Source organism: Macaca nemestrina, chromosome 7 (genome assembly GCF_043159975.1).
Source record: "Macaca nemestrina isolate mMacNem1 chromosome 7, mMacNem.hap1, whole genome shotgun sequence".
Classification (NCBI taxonomy): Eukaryota; Metazoa; Chordata; class Mammalia; order Primates; family Cercopithecidae; genus Macaca; species Macaca nemestrina.
Window position 1 is genome coordinate 125120286 of NC_092131.1, and position 23724 is coordinate 125144009.

General features: G+C 37.6%; 1 protein-coding gene across 7 annotated transcripts in view; it reads right to left on the bottom strand.

Annotated features, from left to right (window-relative positions):
• The window catches only part of LOC105491006 (ubiquitin conjugating enzyme E2 Q2), a 59259-nt gene that overhangs the window by 8528 nt on the left and 27007 nt on the right, over positions 1–23724 (bottom strand). For 5 of the 7 annotated variants that reach the window (XM_011757069.3, XM_011757067.3, XM_011757066.3 and 2 more), the window contains 7 exons: positions 20549–20689; positions 17829–17913; positions 16107–16167; positions 14969–15059; positions 9168–9226; positions 1835–1883; positions 1294–1389 (listed from right to left, as the gene is read on the bottom strand). In XM_011757069.3, the coding sequence (XP_011755371.2) occupies positions 1294–1389; positions 1835–1883; positions 9168–9226; positions 14969–15059; positions 16107–16167; positions 17829–17913; positions 20549–20689 (582 nt within the window). The remainder of the gene's footprint in view (positions 1–1293; positions 1390–1834; positions 1884–9167; positions 9227–14968; positions 15060–16106; positions 16168–17828; positions 17914–20548; positions 20690–23724) is intronic. The other 2 variants (XM_011757070.3, XM_011757071.3) reach the window with 2 other exon arrangements.

Consider the following 23724-nt stretch of genomic DNA (forward strand, 5'->3'; position numbering starts at 1 on the left):
TGACAATTCTCAAATATGTTGAGTTGACTACCTGAATGCTATGATTGTAGTGAATTCTTTTAATCTTTGGGAATCCTACAGGCTTAAATTAGAGATGCTTTCCTACAAAAAGTATCTGTGTCTGCTTCTGATGAGAGCTGTGGATATAACTAACATGAGACCACTTTACCATCTTGCATAATCCTGAGATTCTCCAAGAGATTTGGCTCCCCAACCTTGCTCATTTATACACAGGAGACTGGACTGCTTAGTATAGGTAGTGACTCACTTCCTCCTACCCTGGAAAAAACAAAATAGTTCTCTCATCTGAATGTGATCACAGTCTAGGGGATTCTATGTGAGAATAAGTGGAGGTTATGGGCAGCAGGGAAAGACAGATGCTGACCATAGAAATAGGTCAGAAGCTGCCCTGAAGACTGTGTGCTCCAGGATTTCACTATTTAACTCAACTACCATTCCCTCCATAGTGAATGGAAGCTTCTGAGAGCACCATCTTGCCTTTAAACCACAAATTCTTGCTAAAAGTCATGGTAACAAACCTCTGGCTTTGAAAGGCTGTCTCACTTATGTCCTAAAATTAATGTTACAGCCTATGTTTCATGTTAACTGAAAAGAAAACCAGCCTGAACAACATCCTTATGTACCATGGCTTGCTCTCAGCTCCCCTTGGTTGGGCCTAGGGCAGCCAGACTGTCTGGTTCCAATCCTTTTTCTGTCACTTGTCACCTCAGACAAGTTGTCTAACTAACTTCTGTATGCTTCAGTTACCTCATCTACAAAATGCAGATAATAATAGCATCTACTTTTTAAGTTATTAAGAGGATTGAGTTAATAAAAAGTAAAAGATTTTAAAAAAACTTGGTAAGAATAGGCACAGAGAAAAAAAAAGTAAAAATAAATAAATGAAAAGATTAGAGCCTAGCACATAAAAGCTTATCAGGAATTAGTTCTATAACATGAACTCAATTTTTTAAAACCTTAAAGTACATGTAATTTTTAATTTAATTTACTATAGTATACATACCAATAATAAGTTTACAACTGTAGACATGTTTATCTACAGCAAATATAACAAAGACTAAAAGAACAGATATTAAATCATTAAGTGATTATCAATTAGTATCTTTAATTTTCTTATAATTCTTTATTTTCTATAGATCACTTTTGTAACAAGAAGAAAACAAACCAAATGAAAATGAAACTATCTCAAAAAAGAATTAAGTCAAGACAGGAAGAAAGCTCATAAATATAAAATATATCTTATGGTTTATGTAAAATTCTTAACAAAAGTACCTTATTTGCTCCAAACTGCACTCTGGCTTTGCCTTTGACTAAGGTGGCATTTATTTGCATGATGACTGATTCTATTGAGTAGGCACTGCTCCAGCCCTACAGGAAGAACAAAATATCTCTAAAATACAGCAGTATTTCTGATTCCCACTTGGGAAGGCCTAACAAAATGGTATGTAACTCAACAGCAGCAAATCAGTGTTAAAAAGTCTATAGTCAAGGGGAAAAAGTAAAATTGGAACATTTCCAGAATCTCACCAAAAAAAAAAAACAACAAACCAATGTTCTAAGTGCCCAACATGAGCAAATTAGAACCTTAAATAAAGATCACTCTTAATGCCTATCCTAGCATAGATTCAGCAGCAAGTACAATGTCATTTTATTGGTTTACCTTTTCATTCTTGAAAGTAGAAACTATTTTAAAAATAAACTAAAATTTCTTTAAAAGTAGGAGCTATTAAAGAATTTTCTACTTACAATCTAATTTACATGATCAAAACACTAAATTGCGGGTGAAAATGGAGTACCGTAAGAAAAAAGTCACCTGTTTTGTGAGAAGTTCCATACATAATGCTCCTCCACCCAATACATACCTTAAAAAGAAAAAAGGAGTCATACAAAATTCGAGAATTATTCCTCCTTAAACAATTTCTAAGTGCCATTACCAAGAAAATATGCATACAAGTAAAGATGAGAAAATAACATGAAAACAGTTGTTAGGGATATAGGACTATGGGTAACTTAAAAATTCTAATGTTATCACGCTAATGTAATCCCTCTGAAATTCTAGTCAATTTTTTCTAATGGTTCTTAGAACATAATACTTTCAGATTTGTATGATATCAGTAACTAAGAACTTAGCCCTAAATATTCCAAAGAATAGGGGCAGAAGAACCAGTTTCCTTAAATGGCATTCGCGTGTTCTTTACATCTGAAACTCTACCATGATGTTACAGCCAAGAGTTTTTCCCGACAGTGACACTGACCTTACCCTATCCATGCTATTAACATCTGCATGGCTTTATGGTTCCAAACTGTTTTTACCCATTCTGTTGTGAGAATCAAATGGTTCTGACCATGGAGCTCCTCTCTGGAATTCCTTAAGCTCTTTCTAGGCCTGAAGACTATTCTCTGAACCAAAGATAACTTCTGGGGATGAACCAAATCTCCCATTAGAAAATCATTATTTAGGTAATGATTTTTTAACCTTTATCTTTCTCAAACAAAATTTCATTTCTCCTTTATGTTAAATTTCAAAATACATAAATATCATGCCTAAAAAATCAAGGGAATGATAGTTTTAGAACAAAAACTGTGGTAATTTTGAAAACACAAAAGCTAAGACCACTGATTAGGTCTATGTGGACACCAAGTCCACCACAAATTGTTCTGTCCTCTGGGGCTCTGCCCATGTCTTTCCCTTGTTTGAGATTCCTTCTGCTTCCTACCCTTCCAAATGCTGTATTTCCCCCCAGAAGACTTGCCAAGACCACTCTACCCTGCACATCTTCCACTCCAGCTAACCAAAGGCATCCTTGTGTCGACTAACCAAATTACTTTGCAGAGAAGGCATCTAAAAACTTTTACTGTAGACCACTAACATTAATAATTGTTATAGTGACAAAATTTAATAATAAAATTAGGGAAAGAAGTCCTCTTCAACTCCCCCATCCTGGAGAATCCAAGCAAGTGTCTCTCCCCACTTGCTTTGCCCAAACCCTAGGACCTTTCAAAGTGAAAAATTAATGGAAGGGAAAAAAACCTAAAAGAAAAACTCTCCAAAAACTTAAATTCAGAAGACTCATGGGATTAATTTTTTTTTCTTTGTGTATTCTATTTCTCAAACATAGAAATCTATCTTCCACTCTTTAACTCTCCTACTGGGCTAAAAGTATTGTACGTAATGTGCACTCACTGATTTAACAGAATTAGAAGATCTAGGTACTCATTTAGATTTTGGTTCCACAATTGCTCAAAGCTTAATAATTGGTTAATGAGTTAACACCACACAGGATCTTCAAATTTTGGAAATGCTGATGGTAGACAGGAACTTGTTTCAGGAAAAGGAAGTACACAGTAGACATTTTACCTATTATCCAACCACAACCACCTTTCCTTTAAGATACCCCACTCTTCCTTTGAGGATGCAGAGTCTTAGGAGGTAGGAAGAAAGGGAGTTTTTGGATTTTCAGGTCAAAAGAAAGTGCATTTGTACGAGTAGGTAATACCTACACAAATGTTTGTTGAACACAAGACGAGCAGTTCTAGTACCTACACAAAAAGTAAGATAACTAAACTTTTCCTTAATATACACTTTCAGCAGCATCGACATTTAAAAGTGGTCGATTCTACTTCTGTATTAAATGACATTCCTTTTGTCAATATGTGTTCCAAATTCTTACTGCTCTTTGCCTCCAAAGGGTTCCTGCTGAATATTGAGACAGTTCAAGAATACTAGGGAAAAAACATTAATGATCTAAGTAAGGGTCATCTAAGGATAACATGTCATATGTATGGACACCGTAATACAGTATTTTCAACTTTAAAAAAGTTCAGTTGCCAAAGTTGTACAGCAAACACTATCCTAAGCTTAGCCTCTTCGGACATTTCATTTAAAAATCACTGTAAAAAACACGAGTCACAAAAAGCCATATTTTGTATGATTCTATTTATATGAAATGTCCAGGACAGGCAAATCTACAGAGAAAAATTAGATGAGAGGTTGCCAGAATCAATGGTGGGGGAGACGGGTATAGGGAGTGACTGCCTATCAGTACAGGGTTTATTTTTGAAGTAATGAAAATGTTCTGAAATTAGGTAGTAGTAATGGCTGCACAACTCTGAATATACTAAAAACCACTGAATTGTACACTTCAAAGGGTGAGTTTTATAATATATAAACTGTATCACAATAAAGCTGTTAGTTTAAAAAATGTTTGGCTATGTCAAGAAATAAAGAAATAGGGTCATAACTAGAAGATGTGGGATATGAAATACATAGAAAACTGCTCAATAATCTATCTGGAATCACACAATGCTTAAGCTTTACCCTGACTGAGATGGCAAGCTTCTACTTCTTCCCAAGTCAGCAAATAATTCCTCCTCCTCACTTAATAGTTCACTATGAAGACCAAGCCATTTTGATTTTGCCTCCAATGAGCTTTCACATTTCACTCCTCCTTCCACTCCAGTGACTACCAAACCAATGTAGGTTCTCCTCACTTCACTCTTAAGACAACAGCGTGGTCCTCAACTACTGTCACACTCTTCTAGGCTCTGTGAGCACAACGTGTCTCATATTCTCTTCTGCTGTCACCAGATTTACTTTACAATAGTTTCTTTACTGTTACTCCCATTTCTCAACCAGTTATACAGAAAGATGAATAGCCAGGGTGATAGTTTACTTAGCAGAGGGGAAAAAAAAGGTCTGACCAGTCCACAGAACTGTTTTAAGTACAAGATATTACATCAGCACTATTTCCTACAACTCTTCTACATAAGTCCTACCCTCCTTGTGTTATAGCTCAAACTGGTCTGGTATACTTTGAGTATCTCATTCTCTTTCCTAGATACCTAATTGTGTTTATTTTTCACCTATGTAAATCATTTTCCTTCAACCTCCACCAGCTGACCAAACCCCACTCACATTTCACTGCCTAACTGGGATCCCACCTACTTCATGAAGTCTTCAGGTCACTGTTGCCAGAGCAACTCTTTGCTGCTTTAAACCTCTGATAAATTAAGTCCATAGTTAGCATTTGATAATCAATGGAGTACTTAGTACTTGTAATCCCCTCATACACTTGGCATTTGGTATAATGAAAAACACTTTATTAGGAATCAGAAGATTTATTTGAGTAGGTCACAAGCTGACTTATTATTCAAATTATTCATTTGAATAATGAGAACAATAACACCGTGGCAAAAAAGAATCAATTAAGAAACTACGTAACAGATTTTAAAATTGAAAATGGCATTATTCATAACTTCATGTATTTGTCTCTACTCTAGGCGGTAAACTAAGGTCATAAACTTAAATTCTTGGAATTCTTACAATAAAATGTTGAAAAGCTATACTGGTCAATTTTATAATCACATTTTAAAATGTTCTGATAAAAAAAAAACTTTTTTTGAGACGGAATCTCGCCCTGTTGCCCAGGCTGGACTGCAATGGGGCGATCTCGGCTCACTGCAACCTCCACCTCCTGGGTTCAAGCGATTCTCCTGCCTCAGCTTCCCGACTAGCTGGGATTACAGGCACCCACCACCACGCCCAGCTAATTTTTGTATTTTTAGTAGAGACAGGGTTTCGCCATGTTGGCCAGGCTGGTCTCAAACTCCTGACTCAGATAATCCACCTGCCTTAGCCTCCAAAAGTGCTGGGATTACAGGCGTGAGCCACCGCATCTGGCTGATAAAAATGTTTTTATATATTTATTCTGAATTTGCAAATTTCTTCCAAATCTTTTCCTTGATCATTTTTTTTCTCTAAGATTTTGAACAAAAAATGACCTGTCTTCCTTTTCCCATGCTTATGGGAATACTGAGTAAACATACACACTTTTATAAACAAGCACATACAACTAAAGCACAATAGTTGGCCAGGCCCAGTGGCTCATGCCATAATCCAGCACTTTGGGAGGCCCAGGTGGATGGATCACTTGAGGCCAGGAGTTTGAGACCAGGCTGGTCAACATGGTGAAACCCTATCTCTACTACAAATACAAAAATTAGCTGGGCATGGTGGCACATGCCTGTAGTTCCAGCTATTCAGGAGGCTGAGGCAGGAGAATGGCTTGAACCCAGGAGGTGTAGGTTGCAGTGAGCCAAGATTACGCCACTGCACTACAGCCTGGGCAACAGAGTGAGATTCTGTCTCAAAAAAAAAAAAAAATTAAAGCACAATAGTTATGTCGTTTCTCCCCAGTCAGTAAAGGCTTCGTTAAAGATATTTTAACACTAAACTATGAAAAACATAGGAACTATGACTTGGTGGCTAGTAAAAGGCTGGTGTTGTGAGCAAGAGAAAAATTAAAAATTTACTATTTTTCAGTCTCGTGTTTATTTTGTATATGTAAATACTTGGCTGGGTTACCTAACATTCAACTTCCGAAACTTATCATTAGGTTTTATGACAAGAGAAGTACTTTTTATAGCAATTTTACTGCCTGATCCAAAAACAGTCTAGGGAAGCTTTAGCGGTAACAAAATAAAGCTGTACACAATTCTAAACAACTGTTTCACACCCAACCTGGAACTTCCACTCACTGTAATAGTGTATTTGTGATCAACTTTGTAACAACCTGTCAAAAGGAGACCTCTAACACCTGCTCACAAAGGAATCCCTTCAGCATCTCCTGCTCTGCAGCAGCAAACACATGAGAATCACTCAGAACTCTGGATTTCCAACAGAACAGCATTTCCCAGAGAGTAAGCCAGAGGACACAGTCCTCTGAGATGCTATCGTGTAAATTATTAAACAATTTTGGGAAAAATAGAAAACAGCATTAAGCCTCCAAGAAGTCCTTTGGTAAAAGATATTTTGAACCTGGTTTCCCCAAAACCTTGCAATCCCCTCAAAACAAATATCTATTAACAAACCACTAGGCTGGTGTGGTAGCTCATGCCTATAATCCCAGCACTTTGGGAGGCTGCGGTGGGCAGACCACGAGGTCAAGAGATCGAGACCATCCTGACCAACATGGTGAAACCCCATCTCCACTAAAAATACAAAAATTAGCTGGGCATGGTGGCACATGCCTGTAGTCCTAGCTACTCGGGAGGCTGAGGCAGGAGAATTGCTCGAACCCAGGAAGGCAGAGGTTGCAGTGAGCCGAGATCACGCCACCGCATTCCAGCCTGGTGACAGCAAGACTCCGTCTCAAAAAAAGAAAAAAACAAAACAAAAAACTGTATTAGTGCTTAACATTTTGGGAGCTATGGCAAAGATTAGGTTGGAGGTGTCAGGTAAGTAAACTCTTAAACAATATTGAAATACATAAAATTTAAAGAAAAAATTAAAAACAAAAAAGAAAAATAAAATAATTTTAAAAAACAATATTGGGCCAGGCACAGTGGCTTAGACTTGTAATCCTAGTACTTTGCAAGGCTGAGGTGGGTAGATGGCTTCAGCCCAGGAGTTCAAGACCAGCCTGAGCAACATGGCAAAACCTCATCTCTACCAAAAATACAACAATTAGCTGGGCATGGTGGCATCCCAGCTACTTAGGAGGCTGAGGTGGAAGGATATCTTGAGCCCGGGAGGCAGAGATTGCAGTGAGCCATAACTGCACCACTGCACTCCAGCCTGGGCAACAAAGAGAGAACCTGTCTCAATAAATAAATACATAAATAAATAAAAATTATATTGCTTTACCATGTGGCAGAACTCAAAATGAGCTCAGCATATCCATATGTAATACTAAGGTTAAAAAAAAACACACATACTTTTTGTTTCTCTGAGCTTTATAGATGGACACCATGCCCAAATAACTAGTTCTGTAGTATCAACAGCAAATTAGTATGTATTTTGACTACAAGAAATGATTCTTAACAGGATTTTAGCCCCCCAAAACACATATATAAGCATGTAAAGCAAATATAACTAAAAATAACTGTAGGAACAAAGCTCTTCTGGAGAAAGTTCTGAAGTCTGATATAGTCACTCATATTTTTACCCTAAATACAACTATTACTATCTCAACCAGAGAAATGATCAAAGTAAGGGCTGGATATATTTAGTTTTTAATCACCATAATGTAGATTATGTCACATAATAGAATTAGCCGAGTGTTTGAAAATTCTCAAGTTAAACTGCTCATACTTTGAGGGCCTACTGAACATTTCATAAATAACCTAACAAATTGTGATCTTTTCCCCCTCTTCTGTAAGACTTCCAACCACAAGAAGCAGCAATACAATTACCATTTGACCCTACTAAACTGCAAGTATTACCTGTAGAAGTAATTAGCCAGTTCCATAGGTCCATGAGATTTCCCATGATTATCCCTAGAAGTACCAATTAGGATCACAGGCATGTGGGGACCACTCTTTAATCATAACATTCTCTAAACCCTCAATCACAATTTACATTTGAAAAACATTAGCTTTTTAGGCCGGGCTTGGTGGCTCAAGCCTGTAATCCCAGCACTTTGGGAGGCCGAGACGGGCGGATCACAAGGTCAGGAGATCGAGACCATCCTGGCGAACACGGTGAAACCCCGTCTCTACTAAAAATACATAAAAAACTAGCCGAGCGAGGTGGCGGGCGCCTGTAGTCCCAGCTACTCGGGAGGCTGAGGCAGGAGAATGGCGTGAACCCGGGAGGCGGAGCTTGCAGTGAGCTGAGATCCGACCACTGCACTCCAGCCTGGGCGACAGAGTGAGCCTCTGTCTCAAAAAAAAAAAAAAAAAAAAAGAAAAACATTAGCTTTTTTAGGGTAAAAATATGTGTGTGTATATATGTGTGTATATGTATAAATACGTGTGTGTATGAATCATTAAAAACTCTACCTCTCAACAATATAATGCTTTATAATCAATGGTTCTAAGTGTGGGCCCAGAACAACAGTATCATCTTCACCTGGAAACTTCTTAAAAATGTAAATACTCAGGTCCTACCACAGACCTACTGAATGAGAAACTCTGGGACTAGCTCTCCAAATGATTCTGGTGCACACTTAAAAAAAAAAAAAATGCAAGCCAGGCACAGTGGCCTCATGCCTGTAATCCCAGCACTTTCAGAGGCCAAGGTGGGAGGATCACTTGAGCCCAGGAGTTCAAAACCAGCCACAACAACATAGTGAGACCTCGTCTCCATAAAAAAAATTTTTTTTAACTGAAAAAAATTTTCTTTTTAAGAAATTGCTTAAACTTACCCTCCTGAGAGAACAGGTAACACCACTCGAACAAACGGAGGATCAAATGGAAAGTTATCCTAAAAAGCAAATAAGCAAGTTTAATTAATTTTAAGAACATCCTTAATGTTATACTATTTAGAAGATTTTAAAAGATACTATAAAGAATGTATACATTTATTATCAGATAATAGGTAAGAGTCATAAAATTAGTACTCAAAACCAAAATGAAAACCAAATCAAATAAAAATGAAGTTAAAATCAGGCCCAAACAGAACAGTGTTATGGTAAACTGATGAAACACATGAAGGGGTTCCACTTCACTAGAACTATATAAAGGAACCATTCCAATAATGATAGACTAGGTAATTTAGATCAATTTTCTGACTGAAAACTAGAAAGGTGAACAAAACATAACAATTTCAGGGCTAAGAAAAGGGAACACCAGAGAGCAGGATCTTTTTTTTCCCCCCTTGGGTTTTCTTCCAATTACAGAAGAGAAAAAGAAGAGGTTCACAAGCTGAGCTAGAACTCACAGCCTCACAGAGCTCACAGAGAGATAAACATTGCAGCCCAGCGTTCACCGAGGAGAGGCCCTGCTAAGTCTCCCACTCCTAAGGCTGCGACCCTGAAGAACCAACTGCAAATTGCCCTGACAGGGAATGAGGCCAGCTTGAATCATCTCAACCCCTGATTGCATGAGGCAATCCTGGGTTGCTAATTTCCAAGCCCCTGGCAGGGGCAAATATAAATCCTTTCTGGAGAAGATTATCATCCAAGGTTTCAAATTAGTTCTATAATTTTTCATATATAATGTCTATCACTAAAAATAAGCCACATGAGACAAAGACAAATAGAAAACAAGAGAAGCAAATAACAGACACATAACCACAAGGGGTCAAGATAATAGAGTTAACTCTGTTGAACATAAGCGAGGAAAGAAAAGACAAGACTGAAAGCCTGGTAGAGAAATGCAAATTATAAAAATGAACCATATGGAAATTCTAAAATTTAGAAATACAACAGCTGAAATTAGTAGCTTAATGGATAAGTTTAACCACAGCAGTAACTTAGCAGAAAAGAGATTCAGTAAACTGGAAAATAGGTCAGAAAAACAAAATGGTAGAAAATGCAGAAAATAAAAAAGATAGTGAAAAGTTTATCACATACGTAGAGTCCTGGAAGCAAAAAAAGAATGGGACAGAACCAATATCTGAAGATATGGTTGTTGATAATTTTCCAAATCTGATCAAAGACTTCACAAGATTTAACCTCCATAAATACTTCAAGAGAAACAATGGAAGCTAGGATAAGAGAATGATATCTTTGAGGCACTGAAAGAAACTGCCAACCCTAGAAACTTACACTCAATGAAAATAATCTTCAAAAATGAAATAAAGGCCAGGGACGGTGACTCACGCCTATAATCCCAGCACTTTGGGAGGCCGAGGCGGACGGATGATCTGAGTTCGGGAGTTCGAGACCAGCCTGACCAACACGGAGAAACCCGTCTCTACTAAAAATACAAAATTAGCCAGGCGTGGTGGCGCATGCCTGTAATCACAGCTACTCAGGAAGGTTAAGGAAGGAGAATTGCTTGAACCCGGGAGGCGGAACTTGCGGTGAGTCGAGATTGCACCACTTGCACTCCAGCCTGTGCAACAAGAGCGAAACTTGGTCTCAAAAAACAAAGAAAGAAAAATAAAGGTTTTTGTTTTCATCTTCAGACTCACACTAAAGGAAATACTAAAGGTTATTTTCAGACAGGAGAAAGAGGATCCTCAATGAAAATGTGGAGAATAAAGAGCATAAAAAAGAGCAAATGTGCATGTGGATCTAAATGGATATTGACCAATTACATAATTATGTGTAGAGTTTTAGATAAGTATAGAATTAAAATGCATGATGACAGCAGCACGTATATGGCAGGGAGGACATGACCTCAGTGTTCTAAGGTCCTTGTATTGACAAGGAAAAGGAAAAAATATAAATTTACAAGTTTATATTAGACTTTGACAAGTCAAAGACATATTGTAACTGTAGGGTAGTAAAAAAGAACTACCATGCTGACAGAGGTACGAAACTAGAGTAATAAAAAAATCCAAAAGAAAGATGAAAAGGAGTGTGAAGCAAGAAGGACAAATAGTAATGAATCTGTAAGATGGAGATTCAGACCCAAGTATCAGCAATAATGAATGGGTCCAATTAAAAGACAAGGATCATCAGACTTGATAAAAACATATGAAGTGAGGAAGATGATATAAGATGAGGGATAAGAAGAAATCGTTTTCTAACTTGCAATAGAAATGTAAGATTATCCACAAGATACCAACTTAATGACACAAGATAGCAACTTAACGACAGTTATTATAATCTACTTTCAAATAAAATAGCTCACCTTTCACCTATATTTAACAGACATAATGAAAGGTATAGAGGTTGATGTAAAGCTTAGTAAAGTACAACTTCATTTAACCTCCTATTATTTAGAAATTTAAACATGTGAATCCCTAATGACTACAAAACCTCTTCATTGATTATGTATGATTTAATTCATTGTAAACAGTTCAGAATAACTCTTCCACATCAAAATCTGGGGACTCTATTCCATAAAGTCTATACCCTGGAACTCAGGAATCCATATTTTACAGAAATAAAAAGTTCTTCGAGGAAAAAAAAAAGGTTGAGGGTGACTGTTAAAATGAAGTTTCAGTTACCTTAGTATATATTAACTCAGAAACAGACTCTCAGGCTCTATAAGGATATCAGAAAGTTATCTGAGATCTTAACATCTTAGCCGTCTAAATTATTCTTAAGGAAGAGGCACATTCTGTTTTTTAAAGACTGCATCACCAAATGGCTCTAAATAGTTACAAATCACTTCCTTACACTGAGTTGAAAATCGCCTCTTTGTAATCTGCCTTACTAGTTTTATGCCCTGTGTTCACCAAAAACAAATAAAAACTAATGCTTCCATATACACAGTCCTTCAAATAGTTGAAGACAAGCTAACATCAACCCCCATGTTCTCCTCTCCAAATCCACAATTTCGCCAGCTATCCCAGGACACGGAATACAATCTCTTCCCAATCCCGGCAATTATTCTCTAAATGAACCTAAGTTTATCTAAATAGACCATTCTTAAAGTACTACCTCAGAATTCAATTCAGTAATTCAGATGCTGCCTGAAACACCAAAAAGTGACTTCCTTAAAAGCATAGCAAGTTGGATTTGCTAAGTTGCTGATCAGGTCGCATTCCCTCCTGCATCTTTGTGTTATGCTTTATCTCAAGTTCCATTTTTCTTATTATTCAAGTTGTCACCATAGGCATCAGAGGCCATAAATATACACTGTTCTGGCTCTTTCCTGTAAATCTTTCTGAGTCATACCTGCTATCCTCCAAAGTCTGTGAATCCCGATACTAATAACTTGGCAATTCAGTTTAAGGTCCTCTTCATAAGGTCAGTTAGCTCAAGGCAATCACATTCTTCCCAGGCCTCTTAAGAAATACTCCAACCCCAGAAAAGGCCCTTCTTTCTGGTATCAGGAGCCATGGTCCAGAAACACAAATCCAATAGAAATTCAGCCATTTACCTCCCAGATCGTCCCCTCCCTGAAGTTCTACCTAGAGCAGGAAAAAATAATGAAAACACTACCTGCAGTCACAAATCCTCCAGTTTCCTGTCCAAGATTTCATATTCCCGTAAAGATACCCCCCAAAGAGGAAGTGACAAGGGAGGGGCACACCGGGGGCTACAGGGACTAATTAAAAAAAAAAAAAAGGGTTCTATTTCTAAAGTTTGGTGTTAGGCATACGGACATATAATTTAAATTTTTAAAAAGAAAGATACCTTCCTTTTTTGTGTGTTTTTGTTTGTTTTTGGCCTGGGTGCTTCATTCATTCCCCCATATGAATTAGTAAAAATGTAGCCATTAGCAACTTCAGTCAATATATACTAGACTCATACTTTAGGAGGGCAACCCAGTTGACAACCACAACAGTTTCTACAATAGCAAAAGTGAGAGATAATACTGACATTTGGGTCACTTCAAGGAAGTTCAATCCTAAGATATATTCCCAAGGAAAAACATACACATAAAAAAGCTATGTAAGAAGCTTTTAGAAAATTATTACTATCCTTTTTGTAAGTACAAAAGCAGCATTGTTTTTTTCATCAAAATATCTCATATATCCACAGATTTTAAACCATAACATCTTATCCAGATCCATAATTAAATCACGCCTGTAATCCCAGCACTTTGGGAGGCCAAGGCAGGTGTACCACAAGGTCAGGAGTTCAAGACCAGCCTGGCCAACATGGTGAAATCCCATCTCTACTAAAAATACAAAAATGATCTGGACATGGTGGCACATGCCTATAATCCCAACTACTCGGGAGGCTGGGGCAGAGAACTACTTAAACCTGGGAGGCAGAGGTTGCAGTGAGCCAAGATTATGCCACCACACTCCAGCCTGGGCAACAGAGCAAGACTCAGTCTCAAAAAAAATAAAAATAAAAATAATAATTAACATTTGTTCTAGACACCACTGCTATTCTTTAACCATTATTTTTAGCGTCTTAAAAATACTAGGCCAGGTGTGGTGGCTCATGCCTATAATCCCAGCACTTTGGGAGGCCGAGGCAGGCGGATCACCTGAGGTTAGGAATTCAAGACAAGCCTGGCCGATATGGTGAAATCCCGTCTCCATTAAAAATACAAAAATTAGCCGGGTGTGGTGGCATGTACCTGTACCTGTAATCCCAGCTACTAGGGAGGCTGAGGCAGGAGAATCTCTTGAACCCAGGAGCAGAGGTTGCAGTGGGCCAAAACTGTGTCACTGCACTCCAGCCTGGGCAACAGAGCAAGACTCCGTCTCAAAAATAAATAAATAAAATAAAATTTATAAACCCTTATGAAATATAACACATAAATTCAGAAAAGTACATAAAATATAGAGATATACCTTAAGAAGCTATTGTAAATTATGTGCCCATGTAACCACCAACCTGGTCCAGAAATATATTCCAGCCAGTATCCAAGAAGCTTGCACAGATGTACCTTTCAGTTCACACCTCCCTACCTCCCACCTAGATGGACTCCTTACCCTAACCTGTATGTAATCACCTCTTTGTTCTTGGGCAGTTTTACTGCCCAAGTATGAATCCATGATTAAGTGTTTCTCAGTTTTCTTTTCATTTTTGCCCCCCTAAGAAGCCTTTTTAGAAGTTTTCTTCCTAATTTTACCCCCCCCACCCCTCCCCCGCTCCACAGAATTTTAACACCACAGATAAATCGTATTATCTGTTTATGTTCTGTGGCCCTTTGGAGGGCAGCAGACCATTTTAATAGCTAAGATTGTTTTCACTTCAAAGATCAATTTTCACTCCACTGCAGGTGATATTGTCTCCACTAAGAATGCATGCCCTAACCAACGTTAGTTTTACCTATTTTTGAACTCTATATAAAGGAAATTGTACAAAATAGGTTTTGGAGTCCAGTCTCATTTACAACTGTGTTCAAGATCCACCCATCTTGTCCCCCATAGCTGTAAACCATTTTATAAACACCACATTTCTCCATTTTATTGGAAAGAACACTTGGGTTTTCTGTTTAGGGCTATTATAAACGATGCTTCTCTGAACATTCCTGTGTCTCCTGGTACACCTAATTACTCATCTCTTACAGAGAATATGTCTACGAGATTTCTGAATCATAGGGTATGAGTATCTTCTACTTTACCAAATTTTTTTCCAAAGCACTTGTACAAATATACGCCCCCCCATTGGAAGTATATGGGGTCCTGTAACTATTTTCTTACCTTAAAAGAGAAGTTAAGCAAAATATATTCTATGCCTTCTTTTTCTTTTAAGATCTGAAGATCACTGTGCAAAGGACTATCAGGGTCAACCCTAAGAATTACAAAACAAAAAAACAGTTCAAATAAAAAGTTAAGAGATTTTTTTTTAACTAAACTCAAAAATGAACTAGTCTGACAGCTAAAATAGAGCACCCAGGGTAAGTTCCAGAAAGAGAAGGTCTAAAGCTGCTCTTTATCACCAGGAAAAATAGAGGTCACTATAGCTTCCAGCTCCTTGAGAATAAATGTCCAAAAGAGACCATAATACTCTAAATCTAATCTAATAAGGGGTTCAGAGTTTGCAGTCATTCTAAAGGAAAATAGTCACATGTGTATAATTTTCTTATTAAACTTATATTATTAGCCAAAGGGTTCAAGGAGAAAAGTTTGCCATGGACCGAACTACGAAAAGTTAAATCACTAAAAAAATCCGTATTTTTCTACAACTGTTCTATATATACAGATCCAATTTGAGTCCCATCTCCCCGCAATTTTTTTTTTTTTTTTTTTTTTTAAAGAGACAGGGTGCCTCATTCTGTTGCCCAGGCTGGAATATAGTGATACAATCATGGCTCACTGCAGCCTTGACCTCTGGAGCTCAAGATCTTCCTGCCTCAGCCTCCTACCACCCCCAGTAGCTGGGACTACAGGTGTACTCCACCATGCCTGGCTAATGTTTTTTTTTTTTTTTGTAGAGATGAAGTCTTGCTATGTTGCCCAGGCAGGTCTCAAACTCCTGGGCTCAAGAGATCCTCTCACCTCAATCTCCCAAAGTGCTGTATATATTTCAAATATAAACTGGTTATCACAGTCTCATGAAGTTATTAAATATACTTTTGTTTCTAAGTTCCCCTGCTCTAACTCCATAAAACACTTTATCCCACAGCTGGTCCTTCCTTTCTGTCCTTCCTCTTCCTCACTTTTTTATTAAGCCTCAGAAACAGCTCATTTAAACAACCTAAGAACTATTTCTATAGAAACAAGGTCTAAAGTTCTAAGTACAAGTCATAGTATAAAGGTATCAAGTTAGAAGGAAAATAGCCTCCACTGTGATAATCTACCATTGTGAAGGGTGGGTTAGCATTAAAAAGTCACTTACTTCTGCAGTTTAACATGCCAGTCATATAAACTGTCATTTATGAGTTCCACTGAATAAATCCCTGTTAAGATACAGAGCATGTTAGCTACTCTTCATTTGATCATATAACTATTACTATAGTATAAATGTATAAACTGAATAGTCAACAAAAGCTAGGAATTTTTCTCTTAAAACATGGAATGACTAAGCTATATAGTAAATATTACACCACTGCAGCTGAGTATCTTATGCCCTTAACAGATCATTACAGCCATCAATTGAGAAGATTCTTTAATGAGTTGAAAAACTGCTTACCATTTAGTCTGACTGAAAAAAAAAGATTATGCAAAATCATAGGTACTTAAGACTTTTCTTCCATGAACATACATTTCTACAAAGACGGAATCCTTCTACGTATGTTGTTTTATAATGTCTCTTCAACTTTCAGGGACATTTTTCCAAGTTAGTATACCTAAATCTATTCACAATCTTTTTAATGACTTTCCAGTAGTTTATTTTATGGATATGCTTTAACAAATTCCACCCAATATCTGGTTTTTTTCCTATATAAACAATGCTGAAACAAATGATTACTTAACATTTAAAAATAAAACCAGTATTCAAATGTTTGTGCTTTATTAGGTTTCTACAGATAAACTTTTAGACTTCTTACACAAAAAACTGTAAGGACACCCACAATTCTAATAAGTCAGAAACAAGTTTGGCTTATCCTGCACACTACAAAGCAAGGGTTTTTCCTTGTTTTTATTTTTTTAAGCAAGTTCTAATTAATTTTGATTTGTTCATACTAAGAATTCTTGAATGGGTCATAATGCTTTTTTTTTTTTTTTTTTTTTTGACAGTCTCACTCTTGCCACCCAGGCTGGAGTGCAGTGGTACAATCTTGGCTCACTGCAGCCTCCGCCTCCTGGGTTCAAGCGATTCTCCTGCCTCAGCCTACTGAGCAGCTGGGATCACAGGTGCCCGCCACCACGCCCGGCTAATTTTTTATTTTTAGTAGAGATAGGGCTTCGCCATGTTGGCCAGGCTGGTCTCGAACTCCTAACTTCAGGTGATCTGACCACCTTGGCCTCCCAAAGTGCAGGGATTACAGGTGTGAGCCACTGCACCCAACCAATGCTATCTTTTCAAATTAAAGTTTGGCTCATTATTTAATACTATTAGAATCTGTAACAATATGAGAATTTTACCTCTAGTTACGACAGATTCCATAACATTCAAGTCATAATGAGTAAGAATACTCAAGTCAAACAATGAAATAAAAACTTTAAAAACCTACATATTTTAAAGGTAATAACATAACTATCTCTACAATAAGAGTCGATTATCTTGCTTTCAAAAATGGGGGGGCGGAATCATAGAAATCAACTTGGCAATCATTCTCTGTACAATGAAATGTATTACTCTTATTTACTTTCCAAGCAATATTGCTCATGCTTTCGCCAGAAGATAAAAATACATGTAAGAGTTCACTCTTTTCAAGAAGAGGACAAAATTCCAATGGACTTATAAAAACATTTTTTAAAAATCCGAAAAACAAGTAAACTCATCCTATTTTACTCTTACATCTTTTGGAACTTGATTGCATTTGAGTTTCACATTCCTAAAATAAAGCTAGTAAACATTTCCATTTCTGTCCAGTTTTAAGAAATGACATTTATAATCTGACAATAGAAAAGAGCAGAAGAACCATAAGGAGAGCAGGGATCCAGAGATCCTTACCTGTTTTATAACTCTGTGATCTGTATATGTCCCTGAGCTCTTTCATAAGTCTATCTGAAGCTTGCACTGACCCAGACACTGCACCCTGAAACACAAAAGCCACTGTTTACCAGGGTCTGCTGAGCTAAGTAAAGATTTAAGATATTTCAACCTGATCTAAAAGATTACAGCAAAAATGGATCACCGTTCAACTTTTTTTTTTTTTTTGGAGATGGAGTCTTGCCCTGTCGCCCAGGCTGGAGTGCAGTGGCGCAACTGCAACCTCCGCCTCCCGGTTCAAGCAATTCTTCTACCTCAGCCTCCCAAGTAGCTGAGACTACAGGTGCGCACCACCACGTCCAGCTAATTTTGGGGGGTTGTTTTTTTTTTTTTTTGGTGGAGACGGAATTTCACCATGTTGGCCAGGATGGTCTCAATCTCTTGACCTTGTGATCCGCCTGCCTCGGCCTCCCAAAGTGCTGGGATTACAGGCATGAGCCACTGCACCCAACCTCAACATTTTAAGAAGTAAAAAAAGTCCAATTAAATGAAGCATTATGAAGTTTCAAGAGGATATAAAACTAGGCACAAGTCTGGTTCATTTCCTATTTCTTATCGTGTGAAAAAGTCTAGTCAACATGTCCAGACCACCATGGATTCCACAATAGTATAGAATTCAGTATGAGTCTATTCCAAACCCCAGCAATTACTATAAGACACTCAAGGTGACACATTATTAACTAAAATACAGCTCCATTCATTAAAAAAAGTGACTTCATAAAAAAAAAAAAGATGTTAAGTCATAAGACTGCAAGCAAGAATATTACACAGATGGTCTAGTTCGCACATTAAGACACTGAGAAACGTGTGTCTACATGCGACTGGTTTTAGTTTTTCAGAGCAGGGACATCTCTAAAGATGAAAACACATCAATATCTTATCGTAAGACTAAATATAAACGGAACTATTTTTTGGTCACGTGAAATTAAAGATTTTAAACATTGCACTATACTTTGAAGGGGAGGAAAAAATCAAGTTTCCTAGCTCATTTCATATCTACAAAATAAGAAGTTTTTCCTATCTCTAAAATATGAAGAGTACCTAATTCACATGGTGGCTATGAAGACTAAATGTGAAGATATATGAAGTATAAAGTACTTGGCATAGTATCGGTCATGCAAAGGTGTTCAATAATTTATAGTTGTTTTGACTATAACTCAAACTGGAATTGATCACAAGACACAAAGTACAGTTATCATTAATTCAAATGACACAAACTTTGTTTTTTAAGTAATCAAGATATTGGGGCCTGACTAAACTTCTTTGCTCTACTAAAAATTATAAATTAGATTAATATAGAAATAAGATTGAAGGAGGGAGAGTAATCTACCTGTTTTCAACATTTGGCATCTACTTGCCTAACAATTCATTCCCTGTTTTCGGGAACCTGTGCCCAAGACAAACTAACTGCTACACAGATTTCATGGAGTTGGTCAACAGCTCTAATATAAGGCAGGAAGTAGTAAGTGTTCAATCATTTGATGTTTCCCTACTCTGAACATTTTATATATATACACATCATTTTCATTTATTTTTGATAGCAATCATCCAAAAGGTATGTACTATCTAGCCGTATTTTAGAGTTGAGGAAAGTGAAACCATAAAAGGTGTGTTTGTCACCAAACTCAGTGTTCCTTTCACATCCTGCTGCTTCATGTAAAAGAGATAATTAAGTTGTGGCCGGGCACGGTGGCTCACACCTGTAATCCCAGCACTTTGGAAGGCCCAAGCAGGTGAATCACTTGAAGTTGGGAGTTCAAGACCAGCCTGGCCAACATGAGGAAACCCTGTCTCTACTAAAAATACAAAAATTAGCCAGGTGTGGCGGTGCACACCTATAATCCCAGCTGCACGGGAGGGTGAGACAGAAGAATTGCTTGAACCTGGGAGGTGGAAGCTGCAGTGAGCTGAGATTATGCCACCACACTCCAGCCAGGAGACAGAGCGTGACTTCATTTAAAAAAAAAAAAAAGATAAGTCAAAAGAGAAAAATTACTTTTGGTTGGGTCAGAGTAGGACAGACCAAAGTCTCCTTCACCAAGGAGAAAGAACTTGAATTATATTTTGTAGGAGAGAATGAATTTGAATATACAGATCCCATGGGAGGAAGGTAAGCAGAGAAAACAGCATAAACAGGCCGGAAAGGGGCACGTACAGGGATCAGCAGGTGGTTCCAGGATGTGAAGAGCAGATGAACAGGGTAAAAAGTGGCTATCCATAGATAAGAAATGTAATCTACAGCAACAAAACATATGACTAAGGCTAGGCACGGTGGCTCTTGCCTGCAATCCCAGTACTTTGGGAGGCTGACATGGGAGGATCGTTTGAACTCAGGTGTTCAAGACCTGCCTGGGCAACACAGAGAGACCTTATCGCTACTAAAAATAAAAAAAAAACTAGCCTGGCACGGTGGCACATGCCTATAGTCCAAGCTACCTGGGAAGCTGAGGCAGGAGGATTACTGGAGCCTGAGAGATCAAGGCTACACTGAACTATGTGCCACTGCACTCTAGCCTAGGTGACAGAGCAAGACCCTGTTTTTAAAAACGTATGACTGAGTCCACCACTAAGGCAGGAATGGAGGAGGAGGGCAGCTGAGGTCGGCATGTTAATGAATTGCCTTATAAACTATAATTATTTAACCACAAAAGTCCAGGTTCTACATATCTACACACACTTACATTTAAATGGTCTTGCCTTTGAGTCTTCCTAATTTTCTCTAATATTGCCAAATTTTCTTTTTCAATTCCTTCATCCTCTGACTTTTTCCCACTAATAGGCTCTTCTTCCTTCATCTCATAGTGATCTAAGTCTTCTATATCCTGCAAAAAGAAGAAAAATGTTAGCTTATTCAAGCTATTTTTCTTCAGCAATTTCTTATGCCAAAATAACATTAAATTACTCTTGACTTAATGAGGGACAAGAAACAAAATATAGCTATTCTATGGGGAGAGAGAAAAAGCCCCCCCCCATTCCATTCAAGAGGCTCCCACCTTTTATATCCTATATTTTATTTAAAAGCTAGACTCTGGGTAAAGCAGATTTAAAAGCTTTACAAAATCATAATTATTACCAAATAAGCCATCTTCTAAATCTCCTATTAAGAGGAACCTTTAAAACAGTTTAGCAGCAGGTGTCAAGAACCCAAAGTGTTCTTAGTTTGTTCCAGAAACTCAACTTCTAGAATTGTATTCTAAGAAACTAGTTTAAACTGTAAACACTAATTTAGGCATAAAGACACCTATTTCAACCTTGCAACCACAAAAACAAACACAAAATCTGCATGTGCAAAAATAGCAAAATATTAAGAGGCCACTGAAATACTAACATAGCATAATTTCTCCTGTATCGAAAAACTTTAAAATGAAAAACAGAACACAAAAAAGAAAGAATTTCAATTATGCTGAAATAAGCACAGAAAAAGGAAGACCAGAAGAACTTATATTGAAATATTAATTTCAGTTAATTTTAGTTATCTCTGGAGACATTTAATGCCTTCCCCTGATTTCCAAGTTTTATGTAGTAAGCATCTATTGACATTTATAACTAGAAAAAAAGTTAGAAAAAGAACTTTATCTCAGGTCCTCAGGAGGCTGAGATAGGAGGATCATGTGGGCCCAGGAGTTTGAGGCTGCAGTGAGCTATGATCATGCCACTGTACTCCAGCCTGGGTGACAGAGCAAGACTATCTCAAAAAAAAAAAAAAAAAAAAAAAAGAATTTGAATACCCCTAGACCAGTATCTTTATTCACATCATTCTGCTCCCTCCTTTCCCATACTATTTGTTCTTACACATATATAAATCTATGCAGAATTTAAATCCTAACTTTTTGCAATTACCTTACTTCTCTACTTCAATTGCCAAAATCTCTAAAGGAGTAGTTTATACTCATCTCGACTTTTTTCTTTCCCAAGCAGGCTAATTCACTGACTTCTAGACCAGGTTAATGACTACCTTCTATCCATTCAATAGGCCTCCTTTTTGGTTTTTTTATTTTTTTATTTTTTGAGATGGAGTCTCACTCTGTTGCCCCGGCTGGAGTGCAGTGACAAGATCTCGGCTCACTGCAGCCTTCACCTCCACAGCCTTCTTTTTGGAATGCCATCTCTTCAAGCCCTATTAATGTTCTGTTCTCACTCAAACTCTGCCCATGACTCCATACTTCATGGAGCTCCCTTCTCCCTGTGTGCACTTTTCAGCACCAATCTTCCATCCTACACGTTTTTCTCACAATTCTCACAAATGCCTTTAGCCTATATTTCCTCCTATACCTTCAACCTCAGTCATGCTCCCATCCACAAAACTACTTTCCCTGAGTATTAATCAGCACATCCCAAACAGAATTCAACATTATCTTTCTAAAATATCCTCAGCACACTATTCCGTGCTTAAGGCCTTCCTATCAAAAATCACACCAAATAGAAACACACCTGTCTCGAATTCAAGACTTTTAACCATTTGCCTTTTCTAGCCAATCTTGTTTTTTCATGACTTCAACACATCAACACTCCTTCTCAAAAGAAAAGTATCCAATGAACCCAAACACACTATGTCCAAGGTTGTTCTGAGCCTCTTCCCATATTATTTTAGGAGCCTAGAATATCTTCTTTCCAACTGTCCTAATCTGACATCTCCAAAGTCCATTCTCCTTCCTTTCTAGTTTTCCCTCAATGTTGCAGCCCCTTGTTTATTAGCTTGTGAGGGGAAAAAGAAAAAGTTCATGAACTTTAGTACAATGGCTGCTTCATGGTATACTGGACCCACAGAAAAGGTTTAACGTTTTCATGCAGTTTATTCCACCTAAGCTAAACTGCATAAAAACATTAAAACAAATTCTTATTCTAACTGGACAATTTTAAGAGTATTTTACTCCCAGACTCATAAAACAAGCCTATACCCAGGAACAGTGGCACACGTCTATAATCCCAACACTTTGGGAGGCCAAGGTGGTCGATCACTTGAGGTCTGGAGTTCACGAGATGAGCCTGGACAAAAGAATGAGACCCTATCTCTACAATAAAAAATGTTTAAAAAGCTGGGCATGGGGCACATGCCTGTACTCCCAGCTACTCAGAAGGCTGAGGTGGGAGGATTGCTTGAGTCCAGGAGTTCAAGGTTGCAGTGAGCCACGATTACAGTACTGCACTCCAGCCTGCGCCACAGTGAGACCCTGTCTCAAAAAACCAAAACAAGTCTACAACACTGCTTCATTAGTTCTGAAGCATTCTAAAAGTATATTTTAGATTAAAAATTTCCAAATTAAGAAAATAAAAGCATACATTGATTTTAAGACCCAAAACAGAAAAAAAAAATTTTTTTTTTTTTTTTTAAATCAAGATCATGGAATCCATATATCTTCTATTTGGTCAACGCAGAAACAAAGATCTTTGTTCTGAAGTTTGATTTTAAATGCAAAGTTTCAGAGCTTGAAAACATCTAAAATTATATCCATGACTGACAACTGGCCTAAGCTCAATGTCTTTGGAATGAGCTCTACTAAATTTGCCATGATTTAAATGTGCTCCCTCCAAAATTCAGGTGTTGGCCAATGTGATATTAAGAGGTAGGACTTTTAAGAGGTGATTAGGCCAAGAGGGCTTCTTCCTCCCTAATGGGATTAAGGCCCTTACAAATGAGGCTTCACACACTGGACTAGCTTGCTCTCCTGCCCTTCTGCCTTCTACCATGTGAGAGGATGCAACAAGAAGGTCCTCAGACGCCAAATGTTGGTATCTTGATCTTGGACCTCCCAGACTTCAGAACAGTGAGAAAATAAATGTCTGTTCTTTATAAATTACCCAGTCTCCAGTATTCTGTTAAAATAGTGTAAACCAGATTAAGACAAAATTCATTGAT